The sequence below is a fragment of the Neolamprologus multifasciatus genome, chromosome 6, assembly GCF_963576455.1.
Source record: "Neolamprologus multifasciatus chromosome 6, fNeoMul1.2, whole genome shotgun sequence".
In the NCBI taxonomy this organism is placed as follows: domain Eukaryota; kingdom Metazoa; phylum Chordata; class Actinopteri; order Cichliformes; family Cichlidae; genus Neolamprologus; species Neolamprologus multifasciatus.
Genome location: NC_140444.1, coordinates 15,411,807 through 15,427,268, shown reverse-complemented (window position 1 = coordinate 15,427,268; position 15,462 = coordinate 15,411,807). Strand labels below are relative to the sequence as shown.

Genomic DNA, 15,462 nt, shown 5'->3' with positions numbered 1-15,462 from the left:
TTTTTTTATTTATTTATTTTTTTTCTTCTGCTTATTCTGTTGGTTTTTGTTTTTTGCCCTTCTCCCCCGTCCCTCTTCTCAACTGTCTTTCTTTCCCTCTTTCTTTCTCCCTTTTCTTTCCCCCAGTCAAATCTGTCCCGTATTCAGCAAGTGAAAATAAAATAAAGAATAAAAGGTGAATCAAATGGACCATTACGGCAAAGCTGGGATGGTCAATTTGGTAAAGAAAAACCGTTGGGCATCTTTCTTCGCCTTTAGACAATAATTCTGATGGCAAAAGAGCCAAACGGGACAGGCAAAAAAAAAAAAAAAAAAAAAAAAAAAAAAAACTTGTTTGTGGGAAGGAGTAGCTGTATTTCCTGTACAGCTACAAACATTAAATGCTGATGTCATCTCAGCATTTTTTTTCTCATGAAGGGTGGCTGAAATTTATTACCTTCTGTAGATGTGCACACACCCAGCCACACACACTGTGTACCACAGGCACTGTATGGTTTGTACTAACACCGTTCAGTGGTAACTGATGTCACTGTGATAGAGAGTTAGCAGTGCTAATGTAATCTGTTCAGACTGTTTTTCTTACTAGGAATCATATTTAACACTGAACTCTGACTATTTATAAAAATGGATGTAGTCAACATGACATTGCTGATTTGGTTTGTTTATTAGCTAATGCCGGGAAGCTTGGTTAGCGAGGTACATTCATAGACTAAGTGGGTGTGTAGCATGGATGTTGTCATTACCTGCTAATTCTCACTCACTCCAGCAACTTCTGTCAAAACTCATAGACAGTACTTAAAAGGTGGACATGACCATCTTTGGTGGACACTAAAAAGTTTTATTTGTTTGTCTTTTTTGGCCAAAAGTGATCATAAATAAATAACAGCTTGGAGTTTTGTCAGCTAATGCTAGCAAGCTAAGTTAGCAAGCTACTTAAGTAAAATGTATGGTTGGAGTACACAGATACCCATATTAATAATACTCTAAAAGGCAGTAACAGCAATGATATGGTTAATACGGTGGCCCCTAGAGACAAAACACATACAAACTCCAAAACACTTGCAAACTCCAAAACACATGCAAACTCCAAAACACTTGCAAACTCCAAAACACATGCAAACTCCAAAACACATGCAAACTCCAAAACACATGCAAACTCCAAAACACTTGAAAACTCCAAAACACTTGCAAACTCCAAAACACTTGCAAACTCCAAAACACATGCAAACTCCAAAACACTTGCAAACTCCAAAACACATGCAAACTCCAAAACAATTGCAAACTCCAAAACACATGCAAACTCCAAAACACTTGCAAACTCCAAAACACTTGCAAACTCCAAAACAATTGCAAACTCCAAAACACATGCAAACTCCAAAACAATTGCAAACTCCAAAACACTTGCAAACTCCAAAACACTTGCAAACTCCAAAACACATGCAAACCCCAAAGCACATGCAAATTCCAAAACACAACGGAAGTGCTCCAGGACGCTAGGGGCAGTGTTGAGCTCGATTTGCAAAATAAACGGCAAGTTTATCTGTATGGGACGGTCTAGTCTCTGTCGCGCTTCCCAGGTTGCCTAGCAACCATGATACTAACCGCTGGAAACGTGTCATACAACTTTGTTTGACAGAAATGAAGGAAAACATATTTTGTTCATTTGTTTGTTTGTTTCTACAAGAGCTTTGTGTGATTTGATAAGTATCTGAGGTTGAGACCACAGGACAGTAAAACATGATTTTTGGGCTTCATTTCTGTACTGAACAGTCATTTAAGATTAGTTAGTAAATAACAATTAGCTAATGTTGTTCATGAGACTAAAGTCATATCACTTTGGTAATGTAAATATAATATGGCCAATATTATAGTTATTATATTAATCATTATTAGCTATTACAGCAGTGAACATGAACTCTGTGTCAAATACTGAGCCTCAGTACAGATTCAAGTTGCAGTTATTTATAGGTCTTATCACCTTAAATCTTCACTCAAAGACAAGTATCTTTGACAGTGCATATAAAGGTGTATCATATATAAGAGAGAAATGTTGTTCCTTCAGTATGTTGGCATTACTAAATTTGTCTCATTGCTTACAAGTATAAGCCATAAAGCTTCAGCCTATTCCTTTTTCGGTTACTGTTTGAGTACTTTTATGTAAAATTATAATCTGTTGTTGTTGACTGAAATAAACATTTCAATTCAAAAAAAAAAAAAAAAAAAAAAAAAAAAGAAAGTATGTTTGCTTGTCCAATTAATTCTGAGCCTCTGAAAATGGAGAACTATTTATGGAAACTGTTGTAATTCCTAAAACATTTAATTTAATCTAAAAGTCTGGGCTTCGATCACATATTGATTGTTTCAATAATAAACCCACTGTGATGGTGTGCAGAGGCAGACAAATTGTGGCTCCAACTGTAATTGAAACCATGTGCCACCAGATGACGCTATTTATTTGCCATCAAATCCGCGTTTGCGTTGACCAGGTAGTAACACCAGCAGGCTGCAAACGCGCACACGCACACACGCGCACCGTCACCTGTCGGAGCGGGTGGAGATCACTGGAGCATCTCGCTGTCTCTGCCTCAGCAGGTTGTTGACTGACTGGCGATGACCTAATGAAGCACAGCAACTGCGAGACCCTCCCCTGTAGCTGTCTTTGCTGTTCCCCAGCCTCTGCGATTGGAAGCACAGAGAATAGAGGAGCAGCTGTTGGACCGATGGATAAGAAGCATCAGTACGGTTCACTGGAGCGCACTGAATGGAGCAGAGACACCCACAAAGCAGGTTATCTAGTAAACAATTGCTGGTTTATAATTACTTTTCGATAATGTCAGTCACGTTTAAATGACGTCTTAAGTGTGTATGTGTTTTGAGTTCACTGCAGTATTACTAAATTCTGTGCATTCTGGTTTTAGTGTGAAATGTTCTCATTAGCATTGCATTGCTACAAATAGTGTCTCCTGTCTTAACTGTTTGGTGAACTTGTGGTGACCTCATTAGCTTTGTACACACACACAAAAGGAAAAAAACAGATTTAATGTAATAATTTAATGTATCAAGCATATTAAAAAACAGCATTGTCTTTGAATATATTTATATCGTTTTGCGCTTATTAGCATACGTTCCTCGTTTGACAAACATGCATTATGTAAAGTTTATTTCTTGTGTTTATACAACTATGTAATCTAAATATATGGGTACATTTGTAAAACACACAATAATAGGCCCTAACAATTAATTGGGAGCGTTTTCAGCACTGATAGATCAGATCAATGTATTTATCCAGTAGCAGAACAAGCTGCAGCTCAGAAAATGTCAAGAATCCACAGGTGTCTATTGAGTGGCAGTGTGTGTGTGTGTGTGTGTGCGTGTGTGTTTGTTTCCTTGCTTGATTAAAAGTAAGGTGAGGTTACTTAGAGACCAGCTATTCAAATAAGGAATAATAGCCCACATGTGGGTCTTGGCAGGATGCTGGCATCATCTATTAGTAACTAAAAAGATAACTAATTTACGCCTCTTTATGACATTAATTCAATTAGACAGATTACATTTTCTCAACAAAATGCCCAGCAACTTGATTTGTCTGAATAACAGTCTAGTACTCAAATAATGAGTGAAAAAAAAGGCAAGTGAACATTTATTTTCAAGGAAAGTGACTTTAACTGTTAATTAGCAGCATTTCTGTTTTTTTTTTTATTGTAATGTCTTTTTTTATTGCAGACTCTCTGTTAAACCCTCTATGTTTTTCCTCTACACTAAATGATTTTCCCACCTCTCTCTCCTCTGTGTTTGCCTTGGGGTCTCTAATCAGGCTGATCTGTCTGTCAGTATGATGGTTTGCCTCATTAGGCATAGAACGTATCAGGGCAGTGTAAGAGAGAAAGTTGGAGTCAAAGAAAAGAGTAAAACTGAGCTCGTAATTTAATTCACATCTTTAGGGGTTTAGATGAAAAGAAGGGCAGGGCAGAGTAGGAGAGATACAGAGTGAGGCGAAGCAAAGGCAGATGAGAAACACTAACAGTGAGAGAACGGAGAGAAGGTGTAAAGGAAGTCTAGTGATGAGTCATAACTGCTCAGTGGCAAAATTACTTGTCTTAGAGAGCCTTTGCAGCAGAGCATATTGTGTCTAATGATATAATTCAAAGTGCATTTGACTTGTTAACAACACATGTAATAATAGATCTGACCCCAGGATACAATACAGTGTTAAAAACAGATGGGAAAATCCCTATTCATAGTGACAGAAAAATTTCCATGGTTGAGAAAAAAAACTTCACAACATTTAACCAAGTCAAGAGGTGGACGTACCATTGTAAAGGCCCACGATCACAAATGGAAATACAGAGGGTTTACAACGAGGTGCACACCACTGCTTATATATGAGAACAGGAAGACCAAATTAGGTTTTGTCAGGAAAAAATGTAAAAGACACTGTGCAGTTCTGAAAAGAAGTCATTTTTTGCACTATAATGATGCAAAGTGAAAAGTATGCAGAAGCAGAAAAACATCTTTGATCCAAAGTATACCACATCATCTGTCAAACATGGTGGAGGCAGTGTTATGGCTTGGGCTTGTAACGCCAGTGGGACCAAGTTACGAGTGTTTTTTGATGATGTGACTCCTGACAGAAGTAACAGGATGATTTCTGAAGTGTACAGGGCTATACTCTCTGCTCAGATTTGGCCAAATGCTGCTAAACTAATTGGACACACTTCACAGTGCAAATGGATAATGACCCAAAGCACACTACAAAAGCAACCCAAGAGTTTTTCACGACATCAGGACACATTATAGTGTTTAACCCAGATAGGAAGATCCATAATTGTGCGAGCGAGTTTTTGAGTAAGCATACATGTAGTGAATTGTCTGTAATATTTATCTTCAAAGTGGCTGCGATGTCTTTTTGTGACAAGTCAGTTTTATTTTTGTAGCTTATTTTAAAATAATGTCAGCTGACCTAAGTGCTGTACTGTATTCATACATCACTACGTCAACAGTAAATATACACTAAAAATGATCAAATAAAGCAAATAAGGCTGTGTTAATACAAGTCAGAGTGCCCTGTTCAACTAGAACTGAAAGAGAGTGAGAATAAGTAGGTTTTAAACAGCGTTTGAAAATGACTGAGAGACTGGGAAGCTCTCGAGGTAGGAGTGTAGATTTCTGAAAGTTCAGCAGAGTAGTGAACGTTAAAACATTGCATTTCATTTATGTAAAACCCAGGTGACCAGCTGATTAAATACTCTGCCGTGTCCTGTTAGCGACTGTTTTGTTTTTCTTTCACTTGCCTCTATGCCATAATAACACACTTTTTAATCCCCATATCTAAACCTTATATATCCCATCTAAGAACCAAAACTGAACACTTACCTACACCTAACTGAACTAAACCCCAAAAACTAAGTGTGAAGTCCTCCGATCATGCCACAATAAAGCTTTCTAACTTAAAGCTAATGGCCTCGCTAAATGTTTGGAAAAATGCACACACTGCTGTGACCATGTCAAAAAGATGAAAAAACAGGTTGAGCACTTAACATAAGTCTGATCCATTTTTTTTACAATCCAGTGTCACCTTTTTACTGGAGACATTTCATGTCTGTAATTTTGATAACAAGAAGAGCACAGTTGGCACAGCAGGTAAAGAGACTGAAACAGATTACTTTAGTTAAACACTGATTTCCCTGCGCATCAAGTGTTAGCTATAAGCTGAGCTAATTGCCTCCTGGCTCCATAGACAGTCATTAGAGTAGTTCTTATTCTCTATAGTTGGAAATAAAGTGAGAAAGCACACTGGCTCAAAGGTCAAAATGATTTTTTTTTTTTAAATCTGATGACACAAATTTCTAGTTTTTACAGTTTTTAAGTAAGACAGTAGAACCAAATTGCTAAGAAATAATGATTATATGGAAACAGAAAAGACCAGAGGCATGGGGAACCAATTATCACCATGTCTTTTTTTTTTTTTTGCTCATGGAAAGCTTCCCATTTCTATTGTCAACTAGAAGTAATATTTTGAAGATTAAGGTTATACACTGTTTTATAAAAATCTCTTTTTTGGGAGGGGAGGATTCCTCGTGTAATTAAAGTATTAGAAAGAAATGTAACGTTGATGTCTTTCAAATAAATATTCCCATTAATAGTTTATGTTCATGTCAGTCAATGTTCTCTGTTCTAAAGCCTCAGGGTTGTGTCGCACAGATGTCTCTTATGCAGCAAAAAACAAAAAACAAGCTAATCTTTCATAGCAATGTGAGTCCATGTAAACCTGCAGTTATCATGAAGTATGGTTGATGCTTTTACCCTGAAGTCACCCTGGAGTTTGAATTTCTATTCTGCTTTTTTGTCAGGCTAGTGCAGAATAAGTGTTTTCACTGCACTTTGAACCTAGACAGCTCTGCTCCACCCCAGGGCTAATTGAGGCTTGAATAGAGATTCCATAATAAAGCTCCACTGAGTAATGGTGGGTATATAGAAAGACTTTAATGACCTCAGGAGGAAACAGGGACAGACTGTCAGAAGTGGTATCTCCCTGGCTGTGTTCCTCTCAGCCCATAATGTAAGGCTGCTCGCTGCAAAAAGTGACAGGTGTCCAGCACCGCTACACTGATAAAAGGAACAACTCAAGACAAGAGGTGACCTGTTTCAGTTATAAAGTCACAGTAGCTGTCATTGTCAGTCTTCAGCTATCTACTTTTAAAAAGGTCAGCTTAGATTTGTGTTACGTTTTTGCCTGTGTTTTCTGATCTACATGGCTAAAATAAAGTTTTTGATATAAATTTGTTGCAGTTTAATTTTTGAATTAGCAGCTGCTTATTGGTTGAGTTCAGTGAAGCTGCTTCTGCTGCTCACAGTGTGCAGCAGCTGCTCTCAATGAAGTACTTTGTCTTTTTGTACCACACAAAATTTTCTGGATGCTTTGGGACAGATTGTGTCTATTGCAAATTTTTGTATTGTGGGTTAATGTTTTAACAATTGATTTCTTATGAGAAATCTAGAGCCTGACATATGTCAGATTATTTAGACCAATACCTGTACTGATATTTGGTGATTTAACAAGCTGATATGTTGGCCAATTACTTCTTATTTCTTTGAGACACCTGAAATCCAACATTTATTTTGTTAGTTATACTTACTTAGCACTTAGTTCCTCCTACGCCGGGCGGTGCATCGGGCAGCTAGTGATCTCCATCGATGTCGGTCAGCAGCGACTGCTTCAGCTTCTTCCCAGGCAATGTCGACAGTTCTCAGATCGTCCATGAATGTTCGACGCCATGTGGTCTTTGGTCGGCCTTGCTTTCGCGATAACCTTTATTAGTCCCACACGTGGGAAATTTGTTTTATTACTTTACTGGGGGCGATCATGGCTATGGGGCGATCGTGGCTCAAGAGCTGGGCGTTCGTCTTGTAATCGAACTTGGGCAAGACACTTCACCTGTTGCCTACTGGTGGTGGTCAGAGGGCCCGGTGGCGCCAGTGTCCGGCAGCCTCGCCTCTCAGTGCGCCCCAGGGTGGCTGTGGCTACACTGTAGCTTGCCATCACCAGTGTGTGAATGGGTGGATGATTGTGTATAGTGTAAAGCACTTTGGGGTCCTTAGGACCAAGTAAAGCGCTATACAAATACAGACCATTTACCATTTACTCAGACCAGCTGGTTGTTATGTTTACATTTCCACAAGCATGGCTAGCAAGGAGGTTGCAGAATGCCCTCTGGTGGGCAAACCATGCAAAATAAACACCCTTAAAGTGTTTTTCCTCACAGCCGTGCTTTATTTATTTATTATTTATTTATCAGCCATTAGGCTTTTGTTGGAAGTCATCAAGGATCTCTGTGTTACAACATGCCACAAATTCAGCATGTTGTAAAAATAATTTGTGAATTGTTTCATTGTTCCTTCCTATTAGCGTTCATTGTAAGTTATTTTGCGGCCAGCAGTTAATTATTAAATGTCTTTTAAGCACAGCACACACAAAAGTATTAAATGCTGTACATGTATTCTAGTCTATGCAAAACAAGAATATCACATAGTCACATACCACAAATTGTAAATTTTATTTACGAACAGCACATGTGGAAATTATAAAAATAGGCAACTGCAAAATTAAAAAATTATGTGAAATATTACTAATAAACGTTAAATATAACAACATGGAATAGAATGTATTTTTTTTTCTTTATGCATAGTGACAGGCAGTTAGAGACTTTGTACAGCACAACATGGCAGTGTAAACAAAACTGCAGTGGAAGGGGTTGACAGCTTTACTGCCTTACTTCCTGGCCTAACGCATCATGCAATTAAAGTGTTTGTGTGTATGCACAGTTATGTGTGTGGGGGGGCGACAGCCATGCAAGTTGTGCCAGCTGCTGACACGTGGTAATTTGGCTGTGACACTCTGCTCTTCTGCTCATCTAGCAGCAGTTTCTGCTGCAGCTGTTTATACAGTTTAAAATGCAAATTCATATGCTGGTTCTGAAATGCCAAAGTAGATCATCTTCAAAAGTGTGCACACACATCACCAATCTGTGTGTGGCATGTTTTAACCTACTGAAGAGTCTATAATCTAAATGCATTGTTAGGAATGTTGTATTTTTTTTCCAGTGTGTGGTCTTTTGTCCAACGTTCAGAAAGACTAAGTCTCTCGCTGTCTCTCTTTCAGAGGACGACGTGGTGTCCATGGCAGACTCCACCATCACCGTGGATGACATCGAGGGGGAGCTCTTTAAGATTGAGAGGATCAGGGATGTCCTGGTTAGGAGAGAGTCAGAGCTCAGATACATGTGAGGACTTAAAACCATTGTTTGCTGTGGGTGTGAAAATTCATTGCTTGTTAGATTTTAGTTGAGCTGGCAGATGACTTATTTTGTCAATATTATTATGCTTAAATTTGCACAACAGAAGTTAAAATTAATGCATGAAAAATTGAGATCCAACTGTGTTATTGTTAAATCTTTACCACTAGGTGTGTAAAAATGAGAAATCGAACCTTACAATTGACAAGTAGGGTCTTTTTTTCAATCTACATCTAATAGATAATTACCCTGAGTATAATGGTCATTTAAGCCTATAAAAAGAGGATGATGTAAAGTTATTTATATACTTTTTGTTTTGTACATCGTGCCACAATTTGCACCGAGAGCAGTCACTTATTCAAGAATGTGCACTTTCTGTATTCTGCAAAGCAGAAAAATAAGAGCAAGAAGGTTGCACAGTGGTGCATGAGTGTAAATATCCATCTTGGGCTCAGCTCACATTTCAGAAGCTGCACAGCTTTGAAAATGGTCTGCCTGAGATGTGGTTGGGATTGCCTTTGAGCGTGATGTTGACACTTTGTTATCATGCTAATATTACGTTAACATGCATATGTAATCTAGGGCGTATTTTTGTTGATGCATAAACATTTTAAAACCAAATTTCCATGGCAATCTATCCAAACTTACCCTTCAAATTGATGGAGTGGCAGGAATTTACTTACTAGGATGTACTAGTATTTTCAAGTTTTGAAACTTGATGACTGTGTACATTTTTAGTTTAGATGCTTCAAATGCACCTCAATGTTATTCGAAATCAATTTTATGATTTTCTTCATCAGTCCTGGAGGGCAACTTGTAGATTCTGTAGTAAATCTGAATAAGATAAAGGATTCAGAGTTTTTAATAAGTGCAAAAATTAAACTAAACAAGCTATAAAATTTGCAGTGATGCTTTCCCTATTAAGAGCAGTGTAATCATTTAGGACACGTTTCAGAAATAAAACCTCAGGCATAATTCCTCTCATTTTTTTTTGTCTGTAATTCCCATCAGCTACACCCTAAACTACCCCCATTACAATTTCAATGGCTCCACTGCAGCTTCCACAAAGCTGGCTAATACATGGATATTTATTCATATACTCCTCTGGAAGATAGGCAATTGCCCTGCTCAGATGGCAGGGGGAACGCGAGGAGTGACGTGTGTGGAGTAGCAAGCAAGAGTCAAGCGAATGGAAAAATGGGAGACGGAAAGACCGAAAGAGTGGATAAGGAGGACATGAGTCTTGAGTCTCTTTTTCTATTGACAGTGATGAATGTGTGTAATATGTGTGATTGTGTGTGTAGCCTTTTCTGAGCCTGTATGTGTGTGGTTTGTAATAAAAGTCTGTTCATAGGATACAGAGTTCATGCGATGGCCTCGTGCTTGACAAGCAAGGCACGGAGGGGCTTCCATCCCTCTTCACTATCAGTAATGATCCACTCACACTGATTCTGTGAAGGGTCGCTGAAACAGAGAACGGCTATCTGGCTCAGACCCGCTTCAGGGATTTCTGCTCAGAAAGATTGTGTCACCTCCTTTGTTAAATATAAGATCAATAACAAGCTTTCTCTGTTTGAATTTCATTTTTTTTTCTTATTCAGGAGTGAAGCAAGAGTTTACTCTTGAATTATCTTGTCGTCCATCCCCATAAATCTACTTTTAAGGGTCATCGACAGCGTCTCGCAGGGGTTGAGGCCAGACGATAATGATGACCACATTATATTTCTCTTTCTCATTTTATTGACATGGCAACCAGGGATTCAGTAGTGCTTCGTGTATGGTGAAGATGTTTTTTGTTTTTTGTTCAGCAGGCACATTTCTATTTATTTTTTACCATGACAGAAAATGGTTGCTTAAGAAGTCCATATGTCTTGATGAGGTCATTATCTCATTTCCCAGTGAGATGGTAATTACAGACAATGACTCCTTCTTGCTGATGGTAATGATGGTAATGGCCTTGCTGAACATCATGAACATTCAGGGGCAGGATGAAGGTTTATGCACAAACTCTGGAGAGCCTGGAGGATTTTGCACTGAGTGCTTGCTTTTACTCCAGAGACACTATCAGTTTCAAATACCTGTTTGCTGCTAAATGATGATGTAAAGTCCCATTAGTAAGCCTTTCTCTGACTGAATTAATCAATTCTCTGAGTCTCTTTATCCCAGGCTAAATGAGAACTGTGTTTGTCTAATAAGCTCTTTAAGTGGGTTTGTCTTTAAATAATATAACCCTAACCATTATACCCTGGCAAACTACTGACCATGAATTCTGTTTAACAATATATATGGATGAAGCAATATGTATGTGAAAAAAACAAGAAAAAGCCTTTAGTAAAAAACAAAATATGTTACTGACATTAATTGCAAAGTAATGTTGGAACATGTAGTGTAAAAAGTGCTCTGATTTTCATCATCTGCAGTGCTTACATAAGTGCTCTTTTTCTGTTTATGTGTGCATGTGTTTCTTTTACGCCATCATGCCTGAACAGGATGGATGACATTCAGCTCTGCAAAGAGATTACTCGTCTGAAGAAGGAGCTTCACAAATTAGTGTCCATACCAGGTAGAAGTCCTTTGGGTGTTCACGATTGCTGCTATTGGACCAAAACAAACAAGCAAACAAACAAAATCATGATGACATATTGGGGAATAGGTTTGTTCACTCTGTTGCCAAGAACAGAATGAGTAGATCAATTCCACTCCCACACATTTGGAGCTGAAGCCAGCAAGTGCTTAGCTACGTTAGCATAAAGAGCCAGGGCAAACAGCTGGACAGGAAATTTCTAATATTCATGCTTTATCTAAAAGTTTGATTATGGCTTAGCATAAACAAATGGAAGTAAACAACAGGGATGCAAAAATAATTATGGACATCTTATCCGACTCTCCAAACCTGCTCTGCAGTGCTGTTTTTTTATTAACAGATGAAGCAAACAATTTACAATAAATAACGTAGCCACTGATGGTTGATCAAGAACTCAACCAATGTTAGGTGCATTGTTTTAAAGATCTTGATAAAGTTTTGCTTCTGGTCTTTATACTGACTTGCTTTTTCCATAGGTTTCATTTTAACTCTTAACTATAAATGATTGAAGTCAACTGAAGGATCAATCAAAATTTTTGCATGTGCGTTATTATAGCTAGCTGTTCATTCATCTGCGTGCACAAACAGTATATATTACTGTTTGTGGATATTACTCAAAGTAGCTAATGTGGGACATAGTCCTGATGTCGTCTTCTTTCGTGCTATTCCAGATAATGACAAGTCCAATGATGACCGGCAGAAGGAGGAAGAGCTGCTACAGCAGATCCAAAAGCTGGTAGAGACCAGAGATTTCCTCGTGGATGATGTTGAATTTGAACGTCTCAGGTGTGCTTTCATCTCAGTTTGTGAGTGAATCATTAAAAATGCAGTCCTAATGCATATGCAGATCACATGGAAGTACATGCAGGGAAACAAGCTTGATATGTTTTTTTTCATCTTTCATCCCTCCTTAAAATCTTTATAATGACTGATAAGCCACAGATTCGCACCTCCTCAGTAGTCACTAATGCTGATAAATTTTTCTCTCAGTTCAGCAGCCAAAATATGCATGTCTCCACAAAGGAGCTCTTTTGCTCCCCATGAAAAAAGTTGAATGTTTCCTCGGGCGCGTTGCTGCCAGAGAGGGTCCCACAGAGCGCACAGCAGAGAGCCATTTCAATTAAAGATGTGTCAGGGTGCATCAATGAGCTCTGCAAGGGGAGCTCCTGATGATTTAAAAAAATAAATAAAAGAAAGAAAGAAATAGGTTTAATGAGCCAACTGATGTGGAAATGACACATAGTAAATGATCATTGCTTATTAGTTTAAAGCAGGCTTACCATAGGTCAAAATAGTTCATGTTGTTTTTGAGATCTACTGTAATCAACTTCCAGTTTGTCCATTTTGCAGCGATAGAAAATAAATGCATCTTAAAATGTTGACCCAGATGCTTTGCTGTGAGGATGAATTTGCTACCAGAGTAGCATATTCGTCCTCACAGGTTCAAACATTTCACATTTAATTTGCATAGCTTGAAATCTAACGCTGCCTGCGAGTGGACAACCACGTGTAGAATAACAAGCATGTTTTCTAGGTTTGATCTCAGAGTGTATAAAACACTGTTAGTTTGTCTGAGCAGCGCTTTCTGCTGGCAGCTGACGGCATGCTGTGAAATAGCCGCAGGGCTGCTGGGAAGGTGAGAGCCGCGAAGAAGGAGAACAGCAGTGCATTAATGGGTGCAGAGAGGAGAGGATGCATGTGACAGCGCCCAAGGCCACATTGTCCATGCTCATAAATATAAAGCTCTCTCTTCTGTTATTTTACTTTACTTTTATAAAATCAAGACTGTTTATCACAGGAGAAGTCTCTGTGATCTTTACCTGAGAGTTTTTTATCTTTGAGACACATTAATATTAATATAACTGAATATAATTCATTAGATATCACTTTTAAATACATATGATATATATATCCATATACAATAAACACTGCAAGTATCCAAGTTATATACACTTATTTGCATTTGGGCTGTATTCAAATAACACAAAATGAGACTGCGACATTCACTAATATGCACTAAGCGTATAGAAACCTTTGCCAGGAAATCTTAACTGCCAGAGGTGCATTAGCTCGCTTATCTAGTGGGTGTCTGGGGAGGATGTTTCATCTCTCTGCTTTAGTAAAAACCAGCCTTCTTGATTTTTAAGGATGCTTTGGATAATGAAAGAATACCTGTGGAAAAGATTTTCTTTTTAATATTCCTGGAACAGGGGGAAATTTAGGTCATAACAGCTTTGTCATTTTTTAGTGTTTTACTTTGTAATTGTAGTATTACATGTGTATTCATTTTTACAGGGAGAAAGAGGAAGATAAAGAAATGGCAGATTTTCTGAAGTCCAAATTGCCAAGAAATCTGAAGAAGACAGGTATTCAGTCATGAAAGCTGAAATGTCTTTTTTGAAAGTATCGACTGATAAAATGGAAAATGGGTGTGCTGAGACTGTGCTTTAGACCTGACTGAAAAATGTATGTATTTATGTTCCCAAAAAATTGATTCTGTTCATCTGGATGCAGCGTTTGTCAGTGGGAGAAATGTTTCATCACTCATCCAAATGACTTCTTCAGTCTTAGCTAGTTGGGGAAACCTGCATTCTGCTGTCACTTGGGTTTCGCTTCTTCCAGATGAACAGAATCAGTTTCTGGGGAATTTCCTTAGTTGGTTGATTAAGCATGCATCAGGATATGCACTTATGGTCTTTGCCATAAATGCATTAATTATCAGAACTTATTTATACAGTATACAGTGATTGATCTTGCTGTGTATGTATGTGTACACACAGATGTAGATGTCTTTTGCAATACATAAATACAACACAGTTCACTGTACCGTGTTACAGGTATGCCAACCAGAAGGGCACCCACCCGGGCTCAGCAGACGTCTTCGCCCCTCACCAAGACAGGACTCACCCTCCTGAAAGAGTGCTGTGGCTTTACGTGCTCCATCATGTAGACTAAAGCCAAATGACAGCGCTCCTCTGCAGTGCTCTTCCACAGGACTCCTTTTTCCACTTTTAGCTCCAAGAAGGACTTTAAAGCATGGGTGTCGAGCAATGACAGCGTAGTGAGCTATCCATCCCAGGAATTCAGGAAGCAACTTCATCTATATTTATTTTATTATTAATTTATTAGCTGTGTCTTGGCTTTGCAGGTCAACCCAGTGTATTTGTATCTATTTGTCATTTTCACATAGGGTTTGACGGACAGAAACCTCATAACCCTGGTCATTGTAAGTAAGTTAGCACGTTCTCTTAAAGTAAAAGTGGAAAAAAAAACTACTATAGCCCACAGGTTTATATCAGGATGCTTCACTGAACTATGATTATTGTCATCTCCTCAATATGTGTGCATGAGTCAGCAGGATTCTAGACACCGCTATAATGTTATTTGCATTATGAACACTACAATAATGAATCTGGCATTAATCGGGAGCTCTGTCAGGATGAAGTTGCCTGTGATCTGACTCTAGATCCAAATAGGTATGACCTTTTGAATAGTGGTGGTTTGTGAAGGAAGAGTTAGTCATCTCTCTCTCTCTATTATTCTTAAATGATTGGTAAGCTAGCCAGGCTCAAGGAGGGTGGCTTTTGGCAAGACAGGTTTGGGTAAAAGGAAAGCGCATATTGGTGTTTTAGATTTTGACAAAAATGACTAAACCTAGCCCTTAAAAAAATCTGTTAAGTTTCCAGCAGATTTACAGTGACACCTAACAAGTTGACATCGATGACAGCAGTGTTGTTCAATATCGAGACACAAAGCCGTACATATGCCACTGTACTCTCAGGACGTGGGGTCTTGTAGATAAAGGTCTTTAGTGCACAATGAGTCATATATACAGGACATGGAGTTAATGGATGTAGTGACCAATTAAGCTATCTTGCATCTCTTTGTGTTGCACAGAGGAGTTGTCGCCATGGAAACCTTGTTTAACCCACATCTTTAGAATGGAACAGTGAGGAAAGTTGGACGGATCAGAGAGATGAGACTTCAAAAGTGTAACACATCCAAAGGCAATTGCTATCATGAAAGGCAGGCGGAGAACAAAATAATATTACTATTACCACTTCCATTATTTTTTTCAATATTCTG

At 38.4% G+C, this 15,462-nt stretch overlaps 1 protein-coding gene across 1 annotated transcript; it reads left to right on the top strand.

Moving 5' to 3' along the window:
* Positions 1 to 2,103: 2,103 nt before the first annotated feature.
* On the top strand, positions 2,104 to 15,200 carry pik3r6a (phosphoinositide-3-kinase regulatory subunit 6a). The gene is made up of 6 exons (XM_085162997.1): positions 2,104 to 2,787; positions 8,660 to 8,780; positions 11,282 to 11,355; positions 12,048 to 12,162; positions 13,672 to 13,742; positions 14,214 to 15,200. The coding sequence occupies exons 1-6, from the start codon at positions 2,619 to 2,621 to the stop codon at positions 14,324 to 14,326; spliced, it is 663 nt and encodes a 220-aa protein (XP_085019123.1). The 5' UTR covers positions 2,104 to 2,618; the 3' UTR covers positions 14,327 to 15,200.
* Positions 15,201 to 15,462: the final 262 nt, after the last annotated feature.

Excerpts from the sequence above, each read along its gene's own strand:
- pik3r6a (XM_085162997.1), top strand. The coding sequence starts at position 2,619 with ATGAAGCACAGCAACTGCGAGACCCTCCCCTGTAGCTGTCTTTGCTGT. Across the intron at positions 8,781-11,281 it reads GAGTCAGAGCTCAGATACAT|GATGGATGACATTCAGCTCT; the intron begins GTGAGGACTTAA and ends ATGCCTGAACAG. Across the intron at positions 11,356-12,047 it reads CAAATTAGTGTCCATACCAG|ATAATGACAAGTCCAATGAT; the intron begins GTAGAAGTCCTT and ends GTGCTATTCCAG.